The sequence below is a fragment of the Corythoichthys intestinalis genome, chromosome 8, assembly GCF_030265065.1.
Source record: "Corythoichthys intestinalis isolate RoL2023-P3 chromosome 8, ASM3026506v1, whole genome shotgun sequence".
In the NCBI taxonomy this organism is placed as follows: Eukaryota; Metazoa; Chordata; class Actinopteri; order Syngnathiformes; family Syngnathidae; genus Corythoichthys; species Corythoichthys intestinalis.
In genome coordinates this window covers 23,674,987-23,696,050 of record NC_080402.1, presented here as the reverse complement: position 1 = coordinate 23,696,050, position 21,064 = coordinate 23,674,987, and the positions used below count along the sequence as shown (strand labels likewise).

The following is a 21,064-nucleotide window of genomic DNA, read 5'->3' as shown; positions in this document are numbered from 1 at the left end:
GAAGTACATTTTTCTCTAAATGTTACTCAAGTAAACTGAGTATAGGTAACACTTTACTACCCACCTCTGCTTTAGTTTAGTTTTTCCATTATATCTTTGATTTTGTTACCCTTGGCTTGACCATAGAAATGTTAAAAAGTGAGTGAATCACTTTTTATTGGTAGAATCACCTGTGTGGTTACCTGAATGGCAGCAGTTTGGAGGGTGTGCGTATTTTTTCCAACACACTATTCACCAGCTTCTCATTTTCCTCGCTATACACTGAACGTGTGCAGTAAAGAATGTTCTGAACCTGTGGGACTTATAAACAAAAACGACTTAGACAAACTACCAAGACTAGAACAATATCATACATTTAATTACGCTTCTAGCATTCTAGCATTTAAAATTCTGAACTTCTCGGTCACATGGACAACAATTAAGGTGTGTTATGACATCTTTTGTTCATCCTCTATGCTAGTAGTGGCCAACCGACTGCCCAGTTTTTATTGGCTCCAGCCAATTATGAAAGTATCATTGAATACGCACAACAAGCTTGAAAACAGCTTGCATTCTTTTGCACATCTCAGCTTTAACACCAGACGGAGCTAGTCACTTAAACAGGGCCTCTGCATTAGCTCAGGATTCAAAACTTGACAACATGATGAAATCCATTTAGGAAACTGTATAAATGTGCGTCGGTGCTTTGAGTGCCTTGAAAGTGCAAAAACGCTATACGAGTGTAAGTCTATTACTGTAATTATTTATAATTTCAGTGTTTTGACTAAAAACATAAACAAATAATAATAATAATAAAATAAGAAGCTAATGTGATAAAATTCAGCTGTCCTGGTTGTGATTTTATTGACTTTTTTGCTGGTGTGGACATTTTTTCTTTGTTCTGCAAAATTTGTTTCAGTCGTACAAGTATAAAGACACAGATATTGCAATATCGTTTTACAGCTCTGGATTATTTTTCGCTTGTAGCCCTTAACTAATTCACTTCCAATGACAGCTATGGCAGTTAAAGACATAAGATTAATTTCAACTGCAAAGGCTGGTACATAGAGTTCACTATCAGTTGACGGGAAACAAGGTGCGGGGGCGCTCAGTAGGGGGCCTATTTTAAAAAATGTAAAATTCAAACCTACAAATAAAACCTAAAACCAAAACAGGCACCCCCCTTAGGCATATATGAGTCTCCATTAGCAGCCGCATCAAAAAATTCAAAGTCATTCCCGAATAAAATCCCGATTCATTATTTTTTTTACTTAAAATGATTATAGAATTCTAAGATTTTTCACTAGATGCACAAAAATCACCAAATGCAGAAATAATCACCTATATTTTCAGGATCAATAGCAATATATAACGTATCATAAATTTTTGCCTGAACTAACGACTTAATTTTTTTTTTTTTTTTTTTTTAATTTAGTGCAGTTTTGACATAAGTTTTCAACAGCTAATAAATCACTCGATTATTTTCACTTCAGAAACTTAATACTTGAGGAAAGCATGCAAAATTATCTTAATTTTACTCAACAAAAGCAAATTTAGCATTTTTCTGTATACAATGTATACAACTTATTTAGGTTGAATTCCGATGTCACTATTGCCTCAGCAGGTCTTGCCGGCTATCTGACCCTTGTCGTTTTTAGATTAAAATGTTACATAAAACACGTAAAAGCCGAATTATTGTTGTATGGACACAGAAATGTCTAAATTACTCGGGGGTTTTTTTGCCAAAAAACGGGCAGTTGGACAAAAATTCCCTGATTATTTGAATCTAAAGTTACATTGAACTGATACAAAATCCAGCATGGCGGCTGTCACAAAACAAAGAGCTTTTTAAATTGAAAATTCTTGGAAATAAATGCGTAAATCCCGGAATGTCTATAGATATGAACGTAAAACATTCTACATTCTTGGTTGAAAGCAAAAAAAAAACAAAAAAAAAACAAAAAAAAACGGGCAGTTATCATTCATTTCACGTAAATATTTCAAGCTAAAGTTAGGCTAATTCTTTCCATTCATTTCATTTTTTTACGTTTCAAAGTGCATGCATGGTGCTATTTTATATAATATTTCACCTTGAATCCTCGACCAAACCACTCTTGAGATACTCCTGCCTGCTTTTAAGCACTAAAATTTTCGTCCTGTTTCCACCTAAATCCGGCGTTCGAACACAGCGTGTGAATGAGTTTATCGCAGTGAAAGCTGCCACGACGCTTTGCCTGGCCCCGGCCCTCTATGGGAAGCCGTGGTGCATTGTCTGTAGGAGCTGTCTCATCAACTGATAGTGAAGTCTATGGCTGGCATTTGATTGAACGTCTATCCCCGGTCAATGGTAGCCAATAAATTACTATTAAAATGATAATTAAAAACATTTTAAAATCCTATATTGACAAGCCAGTTAGTGGAGTGTGTCAACGTGTAAATATCTGGAAACTGTCATGGCAAAGTGGCAAAGTGTGAGCTGTGTGTAACAAAATGACGTCAGGACAATGCTGACCGCTGTTTTGTTCATCTTTTTTTTTTTTTTTCATTTTTTGGAAGTGCAGAACAAAAACTGTTTATTTCAAATTGTGAAATTGTCTAGGAAGTTGACTGAAGAGAGTCTCAGCCTCACCCAGAATCTCTTTATGTCAAACAGCTACAGAGGATAGCCAACTCAATTATAGGAGATGTCTTCCACTCTCTGAATGGTGAGTTCCAGCTGGTTAGAGCCTGTAAATCCAGTCGCTATAACTGCTTTGTACCAGCAGCCATTAGGGCTATCACCAGTTGACAGAAATGGCAATACTCTAAAATATGTACTTACTTTATCTTGCTCTGAGTTTTGTTGTGTTTTTCTTTGTTTTTACGACATGAGGCAACTTACTCCCTGTCAACTGAATATACTCAAGGCTATAATGAACATTTGAAATCTGAATCCATCAAACACACGAACACAAAAACCGCATCAGCCCAAACAGCACAAATAAACATATTTTTAAAAATCCCTACTATAAAAATGTAAACCACAGCAAACGCAGCAGTTCACAGACCATACATAACACTCCTCAAGTGTGGATTTAAGACGTCTACTGCAAGCTGGCTGGTTGTTGAAAGCATACGCAGATAATCCATCTTTATAGAGTCTGAACTGATGTGACTGCAACTCTCATACATAGACTTCATAATGTATTGACGGTACACGGGGCGTGGGACTGATAAATAGGGAGCCTGCATTGTTGGCGAGGCGACCAAAGCTGACAGAGTGGAGTTACAGACAAATTGCTTTTTCGTTGAAAATTCTTGTGACTAAATGCTTAAATCCCTGAATTCTTTATAGATATGGACGTAAAACAGTCTCGATTCTTGGTTGAAAGCAAACAAACCGTGCAGTTGGCATTTATGTTATGTAAATATGTCGAAGTATAATGCTAGCCGGTTAGTGAATGTAGCTAGCGTCCGCCTTATATAAACAGAGCTTTTCCGGTGAAAATTCTTGTGAATAAATGCTTAAATCCCCGAAATCTTTATCGATATGGATATAAAACAGTCTCGATTCTTGGTTAAAAGCAAAAAAAAAGTGCTGTTAGCATTTATTTTACGTAAATAGGTCAAAGTACAATGCTAGTCTGTTAGTGAATGTAGCTAGCGGCCGCCTTATGTAAACAGAGCTTTTCTTGTGAAACCTCTCGTGAATAAATGCTTAAATCCCCGAATTCTTCATAGATATGGATTTAAAACAGTCTCGATTCTTTGTTAAAAACAAAACAAAAACAACAAAAAAAACGTGCAGTTAGCATTTATTTTACGTAAATATGTCGAAGTACTAGCTAGCTAGTCGGTCAGTGAATGTAGCTAGCGTCCGACTGATGTAAACAGAGCTTTTCCGGTGAAAATTCTTGTGAATTAATGCTTAAATCCCCGAAATCTTTATAGGTATGGACGTAAAAAAAGGCTTGATTCATGGTTAAAAGCAAAAAAAAAAAAAAAAAATGCAGTTAGCATTTATTTTACGTAAATATGTCAAAGTACAATGCTAGTCTCTTAGTGAATGTAGCTAGTGGCCGCCTTATGAAAACAGAGCTTTTCTGGTGAAACTTCTTGTGAACAAATGCTTAAATACCCGAATTCTTTATAGATATGGATGCAAAACAGTCTCGATTCTTGGTTAATAGTAAAAAAAAGAAAACGTGCTGTTAGCATTTATTTTACGTAAATATGTCGAAGTACAATGCTAGTCGGTTAGTGAATGTAGCTAGCGTCTGCCTGATGTAAACAGAGCTTTTCCGGTGAAAATTCTTGTGAATTAATGCTTAAATCCCAGAAATCTTTATAGATATGGAGGTAAAACAGTCTCGATTCTTGGTTAAAAGCAAAAAAAAAAAAAGTGCACTTAGCATTCATTTTACGTGAATATTGCGAACTATGATGCCAATGCAGTAGCGGCTAATTTCTCCCATTGATTTTTTTCGCAAAGTTTCAAAATGCATGCATGGTACGAAAAATATAATATTTACCTTGAATCCTCGAGCAAATCACTCCTGAGACAATCTTTCCTGTTTGTATGCGGTACCGCTTTCGTACTTTTTCAACAGAAATACGGCATTAGATCGCTGCGTGCATGTGTTTGTGAATAGCTCCTCTTGATGTGGGCGGCCCCCTACTTGAAGGTGAGGCACAGTGCATGACCGATCTGACCCGCCAATACCATTATGAAGTGTATGTCCCATAATTCCATGCTAAACCAAACAGACGTTTTTCTGTGCATGTGTGTGTTAGCACACTCACAGGTTAAGGCGTGGGCCAGTAGTTTAGCTTGCTGAATCGTAAGTTTCTTTATTTTGCTCTGGGACACAGAACCACGTGACAGGTCCTGTAGAAGATTCCAGTCTGTTAAGAAAATGAGTTAATTTATGATGTTTTAATTATTAGTTTACTGTCCGACGTCCTATTCACCACAAGATACAAATTTCTTTCCTCAAGAGAGTCATCACCCACCTCCATGTTCATTAAAGATGGTATCCACAGGATCACAGAGAGCGGACAATGAGCACTGAGGAAACACCATGATGACCTTTAAGTGCTCAATGCTGAAATCCCACTCATTCAGACTGAAAAACGCGTCAGGCAGGAGGCGCACATCTACAAGGGTGGAGCCTCACGTCAACATTCTTTGAATTTAAAATACAAATACATTTTCTGCTTCATTTATAACTCACTTTTCACATCCATTTGTTTTAGTAGCTCCTGTAGGTCATTAAGCTGTGATGCAGTGTGGTCAGCGCTACACACCAGCACATTGCTGGAACTTGCAACTGCCATGGTGGCCACATGGGCCACAGTTAGAGCTGAGAAGGATCCTGCCACCAAGACGTCAGCCTTGTCCGGTAAGAGGGGCCGAAGTGCGCTTGCTGCTAAGCACGTGCTTCTGTCCTGATCAGGGTCAGGCAACAGTGTAGTGAGTAGAAATGCACAAAATAATAGCGTTTTTTGGGGAAAACACGTATGTTATTTCTCTTTTTTTATGTCATCCAAACCTATGAACTCATCCTCCCACATTTTACACCCTATTCACAATTCCACCTCCAAATTGTATTAACCCAAAAACAGTTCCAACAACAACAAAAAATCTCCATTCATCTCAAAAGGCACATTTCAACCTAATACATTGACATTGTTTATTCATTTCTCTATTCTCTATTTACACCTCTTGACTTTCAACACGGGCCCACAAAAGAAAGTGACCTGAATATACAAGAAATGACCCAGAATTGAGATGACCCGGAAATGCCTGTCAGTACCCAATTGCAACGAATTGCGACTGCGCATGCACAAAACCAACATCACTACCTCTCTAGCCATGATGGAGCTATGAGGCGCTATAGTACGTGAAAGATCCAGCGATAGTAATACACTATAGGGTGACCATATTTTGATTTAAAAAAAGAAAAAATTGGGACACTCGGCCTGGCCTCGAGATACTTAAATTGTACTCAAAGTCCACTCAAAGATGCCTTATCACTCTAATATATTTAAAGTGTGCCTCCACCGTCTAGATAGAAAAATCTAGTTTTATAAAAGAAAGAATAATAGCTATATTACCAAATACCCGTGGCCTCCTCCCTATGGGACGTGCCTGGAACACCTCACCAGGGAGGCGCCCCGGAGGCATCCTACTCAGATGCCCGAGCCACCTCATCTGGCTCCTCTCGATGTGGAGGAGCGGCGGCTCGACTCCGAGCCCCTCCCGGACGACCGAGCTTTTCACCTTATCTCTAAGGGAGAGCCCGGACACCCTAGACCAGGGGTCAGCAACCTTTTTGGTGTGGAGTGCCACTTTCAAATTTTCTTGTCAATCAGTGTGCCACCCCAAGATTAATGACGCGCATCCGAATTTTTATATTCAGCAGAGCTGTAATTTTACTCCAAATAAAAAAAACATGGACATACATTTAATTTGTATAACTACCATTCGTCTTCATCAATTAACTAAAAACTAATGCATATTGTCGAAAATATCAAAACTTGAAAATAAGTGCAACAGTAATAACAGCTGTACAGCTGCACCATTTTATGCAAACATATCACACACACACACACACACACACCCCAGCATGCAAAGCGGAACAGGTGTGATTCTCAGTGCAGGTCTCTCACAGTACAGAGAGCCTTCAAAGTCAGAACAGCCGAATGTTACATTTTGTCTTGTTCACTAGCAACTTAAACAGTGAATTATATGCACAATTTTAGATTTTATATTACAGATATAAAAGATACCTACTTTAATGTGTTCCTTGGCCCTGCTTTCTATGAATTTCCATGTTTTGTCTCGTAGTGGCGTTTGACACTTGTTGTGCGACACTCAACTCTCTCGAGGCATAATGCACAAAAAAAGCTACCAGAAGTAACCAGGCAACCAGTTGTTACCGGTATCCCCAAGGGGCCGCTGTCCCCTACAATATGATCGGCTTGCTAGTTAAGCGTAGAAGAAGAACTGGGCGTCTGGGCGAGAAAAAGAGAGGGAGCGAAGGAAGGTGTTGAGAGAGAGCGGAGAGCGCCGTGAAAAGGAGAGAAGAGGCTTTTGTTTTGTTTAATAAAAGTCTCCAGTAAAACCCCATCCAACGCGTCACAGTGTTTTTATACACATTGCCACCTCTCCGAAGTAATCACCGGACGAATCGACGGCAACGAGCCACGTTAATCGCTGGTCCACTCCATACTACAGTGCAAGCATTGCTTCACCCACTGCCCTGACGTAACGGCTGGCAATCGGGGTTCAACCGGAGTGTTGCGATGCGCCGGGACAGGGGTGTACAGCCCCGTATCTTAAGCGAACGGCCTCCACGCCGGGGCGAGGGTGTGACATCGGGATTTCAATTCAAAGTTAAAGCGACGGGCCTCCCGGCGCGGACGCCGGCGCTTCGCCGGCTATCTACTCGCTTACTGGCCCGCCGGCCTCCACGCTGGGGCTTGGAGTAACAGTACCAAAAAGTGCAGGTTGGTAACACTGTGTACTTCCACCAGCTCTCTGACTGGTTGGCTTCGTGACACGTTAGTAGCGGGTGCTGAATTGAGCGCGCAGAATTGAGCGCGCAGAGGGAAAAAAAAAACGACGAGCGCAGGAATTGAGAAATTGAAGAGCTGGAAGTGTGCTCAAAATCCATAATTGTTCGCAAATAACGCTATAGGCAGAGGGGTCGGGAGGGACGCTCCTGTAAAGCCCTAAATAACAAGGCGTGCAACTAAAAATGCTTAATTTCAGGTTAAAAAAAAAAAAAAAAAAGAAAAATTTTAAATTATTTTGCCATGCGCTCGCGTGTCACTGGTTAACCCTTCGCGTGCCAGTGCTGACACGCGTGTCATAGGTTGCCGACCCCTGCCCTAGACCATAGGTGAGGGTAGGAACGTAAATCGACCGGTAAATAGAGAGCTTCGCCTTTCGGCTCAGCTCACTCTTCACCACGACAGACCGATGCAGAGTCCGCATCACTGCAGACGCGGTACAGATCCGCCTGTCGATCTCCCGTTCCATTTTTCGTGAACAAGACCCCGAGATACTTGAATTCCTCCACTTGGGGAAGGACCTCATCCCTGACCGGGAGAGGGCATTCTACCTTTTCCCGACTGAGGACCATAGTCTCGGATTGAGAGGTGCTGATTCTCATCCCGACCGCTTCACACTCTGCTGCGAACCGCTCCAGTGAAAGCTGAAGGTCACGGCCTGATGAACCCAACAACACCACATCATCCGCAAAAAGCAGAGATGCAATATTGAGGCCACCAAACCGGACCCCGTCAGTGGCTCAGCTGCGCCTAGATATTCTGTCCTTAAAGGTGATGAACAGAACCGGTGACATAGGGCAGCCTTAGCGGAGTCCACCTCTCACTGGAAACGGATCCGACTTACAACCGGCTACACGGACCAAACTCTGACACCGGTCATACAGGGACCGGATCCCACGTATCAGGAATTCCGATACTCCATACTCCCGGAGCAACCCCCACAGGACACGGTCGAACGCCTTCTCCAGTCCACAAAACACATGTAGACTGGTTGGGCGAACTCCCATGACCCCCCCGAGAACCCTGCTGAGGGTACAGAGCTGATCCACTGTTCCGCGGCCTGGACAATCTCGGACAAATCCGAGATTCGAAATCCCGACGGACCCTCCTCTCTAGTACCCCTGAGTAGACATTCCTAGGGGGGCTGAGGAGTGTGATCCCCCTGTAGTTGGAACACATCCTCCGGTCCCCCTTTTTAAAAAGAGGGACCACCTACCCGGTCTGCCAATCCAGAGGCACTGTCCCCAATGTCCACGCGATGTTGCAGAGGCGTGTCAACCAAGACAACCCCACAACATCCAGAGCCTTTAGAAACTCCAGGCGGATCTCATCCACCCCCGGGGCTTTGCCACTGAGTAGCTTTTTAACCACCCCATTGACTTCAACCCCAGAGATAGGAGGACCCGCCTTGGAGTCCCCAAGCTCTGCTTCCTTATGGGAAGGCATGTTGGTGGAATTGAGGAGGTCTTCAAAGTATTCCACCCACCGACTCACAACATCCCTGGTCGAGTTCAGCAGCGCCCCATCCACACTATACACTGTGTTGGTGGTGCACTGCTTTCCTCTCCTGAGACGCCTGATGGTGGGCCAAAATTTCTTTGAAGCCATCCGAAGTCGTTCTCCATGGTCTCACCGAACTCCTCCCATGCCCGGGTTTTCGCTTCAGTGACCACCTGAGCCGCGTGCCGCTTGGCCAGCCGGTACCAATCAGCTGCCTCTGGAGTCCCGTAGGCCAAAAAGGCGCGATAGGACTCTTTCTTCAGCTTGACGGCATCCCTCACCGATGGTGTGCACCAGCGGGTTCTGGGATTGCCGATACGACAGGCACCAACCACCATGCGGCTGCAGCTTCGGTCGGCCGCCTCAGCGATAAAGGCGCAAAACATGGTCCATTCGGACTCAATGTCTCCCGCCTCTCCCTGGACATGGGAGAAGCTCTGGCGGAGATGGGAGTTGAAACTCCTCCGGACAGGGGACTCCGCCAGGCGTTCCCAGCAAACCCTCACAAAACGTTTGGGTCTGCCGAGCCGGACCAGTATCTTCCCCAACCATCAGAGCCAACTTACCACCAGGTGGTGATCAGTTGACAGCTCCGCCCCTCTCTTCACCCGAGTGTCCAAGACATGCGGCCGCAAGTCCGATGACACGACTATAAAATCGATCATCGAACTACGGCCCTGGGTGTCCTGGTGCCAAGTGCACATATGGACACCCTTATGCTTGAACATGGTGTTCATTATTGACAATACGCGACGGGCGCAGAAGTCCAACAATAGAACACCGCTCGGGTTCTGATAGGGGGGGTGTTCTTCCCAATCACGCCCCTCCAGGTCTGTCATTGCCCACGTGAGCATTGAAGTCCCCCAGCAGAACGAGGGAGTCCCCAGAAGAAGCACTCTCCAGCACCTCCTCCAAGTACTCCAGAAAGGGTGAGTACTCTGAAATGCTGTTTGGTGCATAAGCACAAACAACAGTTAGGACCAGTCCCCCCACCTGAAGGCGAAGGGAGGCTACCCTCTCGTCCACCGGGTTGAACCCCAATGTACAGGCGGCGAGTCGGGGGGCAATAAGTATGCCCACACCTGCTTGTCGCCTCTCACCATGCTTAACTCCAGAGTGGAATAGTGTCCAACCCCCCTCGAGAGGACTGGTACCAGAGCCCAAGCTATGTGTGGAGGTGAGCCCGACTACATCGAGTCGGAATTTCTCAACCTCACGCACAAGCTCGGGCTCCTTCCCAACCAGAGAGGTGACATTCCACGTCCCAAAAGTCAGCTTCTGCAGCCGGGGATCCGACCGCCAAGGACCTCTCCTTTGGCTGCCACCCAACATTCTACGCACCCGACCTTCTAGGCCCCTCCCACAAGAGCTGAGCCCATGGGAAGGAGAACCCACATTACCTCTTCGGGCTGTGCCTGGCCGGACCCCATGGGTGCAAGCCCGGCCACCAGGCGCTCGCCATCGTGCCCCACCTCCAGGCCTGGCTCCAGAGAGGGGCCCCGGTGACCCGCGTCCGGGCGAGGTAAATCGTAAGTCAATGTTCGTACTAATCATAGAAGGTCTTTTGAGTCATTCTTTGTCTGGTCCCTCACCTAGGACCCGTTTGCCATGGGTGACCCTGCCAGGGGCACAAAGCCCCAGACTAAACAGGTCCTAGGATCATTGGGACACACAAACCCCCCCACCACGATAAGGTAATGACTCATGGGGGGGAGCTGCGATGCCGCTATAGTTACGTGATAAATTCAACATTATTCTTCAATTTACATTCCCAACTGGTTAAAAAATAAATAAATGAATCTGTGTCTGAATCTATTGCAAATACAACTATAATGCCATCACAGCTTGGATAGGAAGTCATGCAGGTTAAGATTATGCACATGCGCAGTAGCAATTTATTGCAATTGGGTAGCACATCGTAATGGAGCAGTGACAATGCCCCAAAATCAACAGGAAGTGATTTGAAGGGAGTTGACTGACTGCTATGAAGCATTCCAATGCAACTTCTCCAAAATGCAGTTTTTAGTTAAATTTTTTTTTTTCTTGAATCTTATTTTTTGGCCTGCTAATGAATTTTCCCTGTAGCACTTTTTAAAGTTTGCTACTAACAATAAATCCCATCACGTCATACGTCAAATTAAAAGTCTTTATTTACGCTTTCTTCATCAGTGTCAGTGATTTTATCAATACACACCTAATAGTCATTCAATGAGGTCTACAAAACTCATTCATCCTTATATATTGAGTCATATAATTTAGCACACACACGCACACATTACTACCTGCACGTTAAGCATGTGATCAGCAATGAGGTGGTTGAGATGCAGAGAGGTGAGCAAATTTTGGGGTAGGACAAGTGTGTCCTCACAAAAGGGGTCTCTGCTGAACGTTGATTCAGAGACTTCTTCAATGTGGTCCACCTCAGACATTCCGCTGAGCCGCAACTTCTCACAAACTTCCTCCACACTGTTCAAGATCAGGAGAGATTTTCAAAGGAGCACATTTGGCTCACATTATCTTGATGGTTCAACTTGATGTGTGTATCAGATAGCAAAGTCTGGTAGGACCTGGTTTTGTAAGTGCTGACCCATGCATAACAAGGAATACGTCTCGCTTGCTGTTGTTTGCTCCTCACAGGCTGTGGCAGGAAGCCGGAAGCACTGCGCAGGCCATGTTTGACCCTGCAGCGGGCTAGAGAGGCGGCCAACTTGGTTTTACACCTGACAGACATGGAACATTTTAGAGAACTGTTTTGATGGTCAGATATTAATGTGTCGGTGCACTCGTACTTGCGTAGCCTGCACTCTAGGTCTCTCACTTCTTGCTGGGGCTCCTCCCCATTTGTTGAACCCTCGCGCGGCATAAAGCTTCGATCCCGGAAGTTGCACAGCATCACCATTGCAAGTGGCAGTAGATCGCTGGGCTGAAATTAGGTTTTATCTTTTAGTTTTTTTGTTTGTTTGTTTTTACCTTTGCATATTCTGGACTCAGACTTAAAACAGTACAGTAAAATACAATAAGGTACAGTTACCTTTAAGCAATTGCTGCCAATATATTTCGGAGCAACTTACATAAATGTCTAAATGTGAGCAATTCCACCGAAACCTAATGCTAGAATGAGATCTGAAGCCCATGGAAGGCAATGTGTTTATTTTACCCCACAAATTAAGGGGAAAGTCCGTGTTGCCCAACGACAGTCCCATAACATCACTGCTCTAGAGGAGATCTTCATGAAGGGATGGGCCACAATACCAGCAACAGTGTGTGAAAAGCTTGTGAAGAGTTACAGAAAACGTTTGGCCTCCATTATTGCCAACAAAGGGTACATAACAAAGTATTGAAATGAACTTTTGGCATTGACCAAATACTTATTTTCCACCATGATTTGCAAATGAATTCTTTAAAAATCACACAATGTGATTTTCTGTTTTTTTTCCCCCACATTCTGTCTCTCATGGTTGAGGTTTACCCATCTTTGACAATTACAGGCCTCTCTAATATTTTCAAGTGGGAGAACTTGCACAATTAGCGGTTGACTAAATACTTAATTGCCCCACTGTATGTATTGATTCAGGTGATTAACAGTTTGATTCAAACCTTTGTTTTCAGAAACTACTGAAGAAACATTTTGAAAACATAAATATCTGGATTTTATTAGCTAAATTGCAATATTTGAACATAACTTAAATTACATTAACATACACAATAAAAAAAATTGTTAATAATCTGTTTACTATCCAGGAATGCAAAAAAAAAAAAAAAAATTTTTCTGAAGACCACTCAACATTGTCTGTCTAAATAAATTAATTAATTATGATTGAAAAAACTTCTTAGGGAATAACGAAAATAAATAAAAATGGAGCCTTCCTTCAGATGAAACACTATTGCTTTTGCCTACAAGCACAGCCAAATTCAACAGAAAATGAAAGCTCCTTTGGGCTGCTTTCAGGCCACATAAATAAAACAAAAATGACAATTGGGAAGAAGTGAGTAAACCTCGGTTCACTACATTTCTCACAGTTTAAGGAGAAAACACATTCAGGAGGACACTTCTCTCTAAGCAGCTTCCTACCCGAGTTTTTCAGGTTAGTACATTCACACAATTGAATGTTAAGCTAACTCTGATGCAGGTCGGATTTTCAGTAGCAAAATTTGTGGTGTGTTCCCCACCTCCACAACACTGAGATCTTTTTACATTACTTACAGTGGCTGCTGATGCTGCTGGCTGAAAAAAAAAACTTCTAATATCCCTTCTCTTTGAAGGGGGCGGAGGAGGTGTCATGTTGTCAACATGGTGTATAAGTAATCAACCAATCAAACATGTGTTTGAGGGGGAAAAAATGGACTAGCACATTCAGCAAGTGAAAAGGTGTAAATGTAAGTCTGAACACAATCAAAATAATTCACTTAATAATGGTAGTGTCAATTCTATCCTTACGGCATATGGGAAGACAATCTAAATGACCTATATAATTGAAGTCATTACATACTACAAATAAGGTTGCCTAAAAGAATGTGGGGACAATTCGATCATCCTAAAAAGTTGGTTGTGTTATGTCCCTACCGTCCCTATGCAAACCTAAGCCCTTGTTTAACTGTCTTTGCTCGATTGGTAGGAACAAAAACCAGGACCCACAGCGACCTTTGAGGACTGGTTTGGACACCCTTGCAATAGAGACTTGTTTGTAGTCACAAATTTCCAAAAAATGATCAAAATAAGGGTCAGTAGTCAGTTTACATGAATAAAGTTTTCTTGTGAAAGAATTTTGAAAGGCAGATGTGTCTTATTTGGCCATTTACTCATATCTTATGGAGTTATGGTCTTGAATTTCACACATTTGAAGGAGAAAAAAAAAGTGCTGACTTTGTCGATTCTAATCGTACTTCATTTTCTAAACTTTACTTCCCTAGTGTGCTTGGTTGCCATTTTTATGGCACTAGCGTTAATGACCTGTCAGCTTGTTAGGTGTGTTTCACTCCACCCTCAACGCAGTGATTTGCATTCACAGACTTTTCCTCTGTGTGTGTGAATGTCATCACATGTTTTATTGTGTCATTTACAAACTCCCACTTGCCTCAGCTTCCAATGCATCATTTGGCAACTATAACTGAGCTGACTATATGCACAGATGTGAATACAAATGGCCTTGTAAGTCCACTCTTCTTCTTCCACATTCCCCCATTTTCTGTTTGTGCGGAAGCATATGGGTGGAGAAAGACCACACTCTGCTGTTACAAAGCAATTTAATAGTCAATGAGATTGTCGTTAAAATTGTGTTTGGACTCAGATAGGACTTTTGTCACACAGGATGGGACTTACAATATGCTGTGACGTGTGGAAGCGACTGTCCATCATCATTTCTTCTAGTAAATCTTGGTCTGGAAAATAACATGTCTGAGTTGAGGGACATGCAGTATACTCACTAGCCAAATATTAAGTACTGGTGTGCAATGTAATGAGGTTCAATCAGTGCAACAGTTGGAAAAAAATGTTTTAGGTCTGATGGCTGTTTTTAACTCTTTTTTTTGGGTGCTTAATCCAATAGTCAATGGTCAATGGTCTCAGTTTACCTTTATTATGCCAAGTTTTTTTTTTTTTTTTTTAATATTTGATCCCCGTATTCTTAAAAATATGAAAAACACAATACTTAACATATCTGCTTGTGTCATCCAAAATAATAAATGTATGTATGAAAATATATATATGGCGGAAAACACTCAGGTGACTTAAAGTTACGCACCGAGACCCCCAATTTGTCCAAATTGCAAAATTGTCCTGTTTGCTCGTGTGATACATCTTTGGAAAGCTTAAAATGTCAATTTTCTGGGGGAAGCAAAATTTTGAACAGGAGGGCATTTAAAAAAATAATAATAATAAACAGCAAATACCTAACTGGAGGTGAGAGCATGCGAGAGCAGAATTAAAGATGCCATGATTTTAATGAGATATTGTTGCGTACTTACCTTTTTTCGATTCAAAAACCCCATACAGCATGTTACATCGAGTGTCAAGACACAGATGTGAATGGCTACAGCTGGATTTTTTCAGGATTTTATGGGTGAAACATGGTAATGTAACAAGGGTCACGCTGTAGAAATCGCAGACGTCAAGGAGTAATTGAGATTTTCATTTTCATATATTTACCCTTTTAAATGTTTTTTTTTTTCCCAATTTTTCTTTGTTTGGATCGATTATTTATGATCTAAAAATTTGGGGAAAATGCAACAGTAACGAAAAAAATACAATTAAGTGATAGTTATGAGGTAGATATCCGTGACTTTTTTACAGACGGCAATTTTTTCATTGTGACGTAATTTGTTTAAAACTTTAAAACATGCAAGTAAATAATTTTTTATGGTTTTTTTTTTTTTTTTTTTTAACAAATTATTAGACATCAATTAATGATTCTAACCTAAAAATGACAGACATTTTGGATAATACATATAATTACTTACCTTTTTATGGCTGGATTGAAACAAAAGTGGTGGTGCGACGTCTGTAAATGGGGGTTTTCAGGGTAAAACAGACAAATTAAAAATAGTTCGGGGACTCAATGCGCCATGAATCTGCTATGGCAGCATAAAGACATATTGTTCTATCTGACACAACAGTTTTTTTGGCATAAAATACAGCAGTTGATTTCGCCTTGAAAGGTGGAAAAGCGCTATATAAGTATAACACCATTTACCATTTACCATATAGAGGGGTGCGAGAGCAGAAACTGCTCTTTCTGCCTTGTCTTTGTTTTTCGCCATATATGGTATATAAAGGCACGACTGCAATGTTTTTACAAAGGTGTGGCGAGTGTGGTAGCAACATGGTAAACAGGTAAACTTTAAAGAAAAAAAATTAGCTCAGTTTTGGATTCCGCATACAAAGATGAGTAAAAACCTAAAGACCTAAAACAACTGACATTGAAAAAAATGTTAACCAGTGTTATTGTTAATCCTACAGTTTATTTATATTTTTTTAATTAAGCATTATTATTTAGTTGGAAATTATTATTATTATTATAATTTTTTTTAAGAAAGAGCAATTTAAAAATCTTTATATAACGCATGCATAATCACAACAGTGCATTTGCTGCAATACGTCTATTGCATTTCTCCGTGACTGGAAGTAGAGAAAGAAATGAAGAGCTCTACATGTATTTTAAAATGAAAACATGCCTATAAGTTCAATTAATCGCATTTATTACACATTCTTTCTAACATTGTTTAATTCACAGTTAATTATTTCTTTCACTTTTTTACTCACTGGCTGCTATTGACGTGGTCATATAGCAGTCAAAATGGATTGGACGTCTAGCGTTGTTAGTGGCACTGAAACATGAGCATTCACAACCAGTCCTCCAAATTTGAATTAATCGGACGTCTATTGTGATCAATGACATGCAATGAGTTAAATATTATGGAGGGGGGAAAAAAAATCAAACAGACTATAAAGCGCTCCTGAATATAAGCCGCCACCAACCAAATTAGACACAAAAACGGTATTTGTTCATAGATAAGCCCCACTGAACTATAAAATGCAGCTGTCCTCACTGTATTATGGGATATCTACACCAAAAGATATTAACCGATAACATTTTATTTGACAGCGGCATCACAAGACTGTCATAAGACCAAAAAACACCATGAAGCTCTGAACCAATTGGCTGCTTAACTGCTTCAAGAAGCTTCATTTGGCCATCATTGCTCCCTTGGGGATGACAGTCAAACTCTGATGCCACCTGCTGTCAACACTGTTGTCCAACATGCATGCATTGCGGCGCTACAGACAAAATTCTTGTTCTGTGCTCCCAATTTCTTCACTTACTGTGCCAGTTGTTTCATTAATTGCTCGTTATGGTATTTGGTAACACTTTATTTGACAGTGGCGCCATAAGATTGTCATAAGACAATCATAATTATGACATGACACTGTCCTGAGCATTAATGAATGCTTATAACAGATGTCATTTGGTGTCATCTGGGAAATTATCTCACTTTTGAATGGATGTAAAAGATCCAAACTGGACATAAATGGAGTTAGTGACATCATTTGCCAAATGACAATTTATGATATCTGTCATAAGCATTCAGTAATGTCCATGATTGTGTTATGTTAGAATTAGGATGAATTTGACATATTGTTACATTACATTATTTGACAGCAGCGTCTTATGACGTTGCTGTCAAATAAAGTGTCACCTATTAACCCAAATAAATCAACAAATAGGCTGCTCTGGACTATTAAATTGAATTAGGAGTACTGCATTTAAGTGGACATGTTCTTTCTCAAACTTTTTAGTTCAAATAATATTCATTTGATATTGGTATACATTTGAGGGTGCTAAACACCAGCTGCAAGGCTTGTTGCGCAGTTGTTTTGTCCCCGCTCTCCGGCAGTGACGCTATGTCCGTCTTCTTTTCATAATGCACATACTGATGCCTAATCGGTTTCTCTGCAAGTACATGTTGGAAGATGGCCGCCGCCTGCAGGAAGGCTTGGTCTGATGGAGTAGCGATGTCATTGACAGGGATAGCTAGGGGAAAAAAGAGAAGGATTAAGTTGAAGAATAAAACTGACAGGATGTGATGACAGTACCGTAATTTTTGGACGATAAGCTGCACCTTCATACTGTATTTGACAAGAAAACTGGGCACTGGACACAAAGATGCAGGTGTCCAAATTGTACTATCGTCAGTGTTGTTAATCGTACTATTAAAAAAGTAATTAGTTACAGTTATGAATTACTTCTCCCAAAAAGTAAGTCAGTTATTAACTCAGTTACCTCACTGTAAGAGTAATGAGTTACTCAGCAAAGTAAATGATGTTACTTTTCATGTTCTAAATGTTGTTATATGTATATATTATATGTTTATATGGATGCAGAAATGTTTAGGGTTTTTTTTGCCAAATAACGGGCAGTTGGCCGAAAATTAGCCTATTATTTGAATGTAAAGTTATTGTGTAGTGATACAAAATCCAACATGGCGGCCATCACAAAATAAAGATCTTTTTAAGTTGAAAATTCTTGCAAATATGTGCGTAAATCCCGGAATTTCTATAGATATAAACGTAAAAATGTCTAGATTATTTGTTAAAAGCAAAAAAAAAAAAAAAAAAAAAAAAACATTTTATGGAAATATTTCAAGCTAAAATTATGCAATTTTTTTCCATTAATTTTTTTCACAACGTTACAAAGCGCATGCATGGTGCTATTCTATATAATAATTACCTTGAGTCCTCGACCAAATCACTCTTTAGACATTCCTGCCTGCTTGTATGCACTAAAACTTGAGTCCTGTTTCTACCTAAATCCGGAGTTAGAAAGCAGCATGTGTTTAAGTTTATTGCAGTGAAAGCTTAAGACGCTCTGCCTGGCCCGGCCCCCTACAGGAGCCGTGGCTCAATGTCTGTAGAAGCCGTCTCGTCAACTGATAGTGAAGTCTATGATCAAATATATTAGTCTGTTAAGAAAACACAAATGTAAACTGACCGTTGACAAACTGACAACACATTGCATCAGTGGTGTTACCAAGATGCCAGGTGTGGGTGGGCATCAGTCTTACCTGGGGGGGGGGGGCAAAAAACCTACAATGCTCAAGTAGGTCGAAATCCAGCGTAGGGCTACTGCACCTTAAAACATGTTATGTTTTCTCCTTGAGATAACTGTTGTTGTGATTTGGTCTAAACGAAAGTTGATTTGATTTTATTTGACTTGGAACACATCCATAACTGAACAGTATGGACATGCAGGTGACAATGTTTTTTTAAGTAACCTATTGTGGTTCCTCAGTTTATTATTTATTTATTATTATTATCGGTATTCTTTGTTCCGCAGCCTCTTTGAGCTCAATTTAACCCCATTAGAATGCTTCAAAATGCACCAAAATCGGCAGGCGGGTCATGACAGGTGCAATCTTTGATACCGTGTAAAGACAAATTCCAAATACACTATGTAGCGCCACCTAGCAGTCATTCTTTATCCCGCCGACGCTTTGAGCCCTACTTTGACCCCTTCAGAATGCTTCAAAACTCACCAAACTCAACAACCAAGTGAACACTGGTGAAAATTTTGATAAAATGTAAAAAAAATAATATATATATAATAATCAAAATATGTGTAACTGTGTGTAGCGCCCCCTAGGAACAAAACCAACATTTCATTTAAAAAAAATTTTTTTTTTAAGGTAAAAGAGGAGGTAACAACACAAAGGTTAAAACTTAGAACACATCAGTACTATATGAATGGGATAACATACACGGTGCCCACGCTGCTGTTAGTACCACATCCAGTTTTCTTTGGGTGGGCTGAGCGTGATTTAGGTGGGCACTGCCCCCCCCCCCCCCCGGTAACGCCCCTGCATTGCATGATCCGCCTACCCAGCCAATCATCATCGCATTTGCAATGGCGTCACCACGCCCTACCCTCTGCTCTCTCCGGGCAGCAGATGTGACAAAATCGGACAACTCGCACTTCATTAAACCAAATTGTAGTAACACACCCACTCACTTCCTCAGTAACGGTAATTAGGAGTGGGAACCTCTTGGTACCTCACAATACGATATGATTTGCGATACAAAGCTCACGATAACGATGATCTGGCGATATCGCGATACAACGATTTTCGATACATTGGTCAGGAAATCATTCTAGGATATTCTACAAAAACTAATAAACAGAAAAACAAGCTTCTGCTGTGAATTGGAATGAGTTTATCACTAGTACACGTCCAATCCATTTGAACTGGGAGGGTTCATCCCTCCCACTTCAAACGGATTGCACGTCTATGGATGTCAGTGGCAGCCAATGCCAGGCAATGAGTAATTTTGGGCCATTTAAGGTCATTTACCTGTTCATTTTCAGTTACTTCCTGTTGATTTTGGGGTATTTTATGGGTCACTTGCTGTTTATTTTGCGTTACAGATCAGGAAGTGACTAGAGAATCACCCAAATAAATAGGCAGTGACTCAAACTCAATAGGAAATGACCTGTAAATGCCCTAAAATGAAAAGCAAGTGAGCTGTAAATGCCCCGAAAATCCGACCGAATGACTGTGAATGCTCTAGTTTTGAAAGAACGAACATTCCCAGTCTAAATGGATTGGGCGTCGAGCACCGTCAATGGCAATTTTTTTTAACTGACACCTTTTTAAAACGTTATCTCAATTCTTGACAGGAGCATATCGATAACCTTTTGGGATACAAAGTATCACGATATATCACCGTTTCGATATTTTGTCACACCCTTAACAGTAACGGCGTTGCAAAGATGGGAAAAGTAATTAATTAGATAACTGACTACTGGGAAAAAATAACGTCGTTATACTCTAACGGCGTTATTACCAAAACTGATTATGGTACATTTGCACCAAAAGACATGCAGCTTTTTAGCTTGAAAAATCCATAGACAAACCGCACTGGACTATAAACCGCAGGGTTCAAAGTGGAAGGGTCTCAGTTTATACTCCAAAAATTATGGTAAATTTCAATCCACATTTTAGCACCAGAACACGAATTACTACCTGGTGTAAGAGGTAGAGAGCTAAGTGCCTCCTTTTCCTCCATTATCTGTTGACTTGAGTTGACGACTCTTCTTTCCACCTCCTTGGTCCAGCCATGTAGGTGACAAACAAACAATTGTGTGGGTTAACTTCGAGATGTCAAGCACTTGTGTGGACCTCTTTTCACTTTTACTCAATCTAACCTCCTTGAGCCGGTGGACCGATTACAAGTATTGTTCGTCAAGTGAGCGAATAATCCACCTTTCGTTGTTTGTGAGTGTGCAACTTGGTCTGCGGTCTGATGAAGATAATTAAAGGCTCTTACTGTTGCAATCAAACACCCTCTTGGAAACTGTAACATGAATAAGTAATGGTCAGCGGGCCGCCTCTTTGTGACCTGCTTCAATCATGTCTGACACACACCGTATTAATGGCATGACTCCACAATAAGGGTAAAGTTCTGAAGACCACTCACTCCTGAATAGTGGATTAATTTGTAGAACAGAAACATTGTGGGGTTTAATCAGCTTTTGCA

At 41.1% G+C, this 21,064-nt stretch overlaps 1 protein-coding gene across 4 annotated transcripts in view; it reads right to left on the bottom strand.

Moving 5' to 3' along the window:
* Positions 1-20,780, bottom strand: part of LOC130920932 (putative methyltransferase NSUN7) — a 30,711-nt gene extending 9,931 nt beyond the window's left edge. For 2 of the 4 annotated variants that reach the window (XM_057844486.1, XM_057844484.1), the window contains exons 1-10: positions 20,551-20,759; positions 17,361-17,564; positions 14,357-14,415; positions 11,826-11,959; positions 11,604-11,756; positions 11,319-11,502; positions 5,193-5,406; positions 4,972-5,115; positions 4,762-4,863; positions 183-300 (exon numbers count right to left, since the gene is read on the bottom strand). In XM_057844486.1, the coding sequence (XP_057700469.1) occupies positions 183-300; positions 4,762-4,863; positions 4,972-5,115; positions 5,193-5,406; positions 11,319-11,502; positions 11,604-11,756; positions 11,826-11,959; positions 14,357-14,415; positions 17,361-17,564; positions 20,551-20,593 (1,355 nt within the window). In that variant the 5' untranslated portion in view covers positions 20,594-20,759. Of the gene's footprint in view, positions 1-182; positions 301-4,761; positions 4,864-4,971; positions 5,116-5,192; positions 5,407-11,318; positions 11,503-11,603; positions 11,757-11,825; positions 11,960-14,356; positions 14,416-17,360; positions 17,565-20,550 lie in introns of those variants that run through there. The other 2 variants (XM_057844485.1, XM_057844489.1) reach the window with 2 other exon arrangements.
* Between the last annotated feature and the right edge of the window lie 284 nt (positions 20,781-21,064).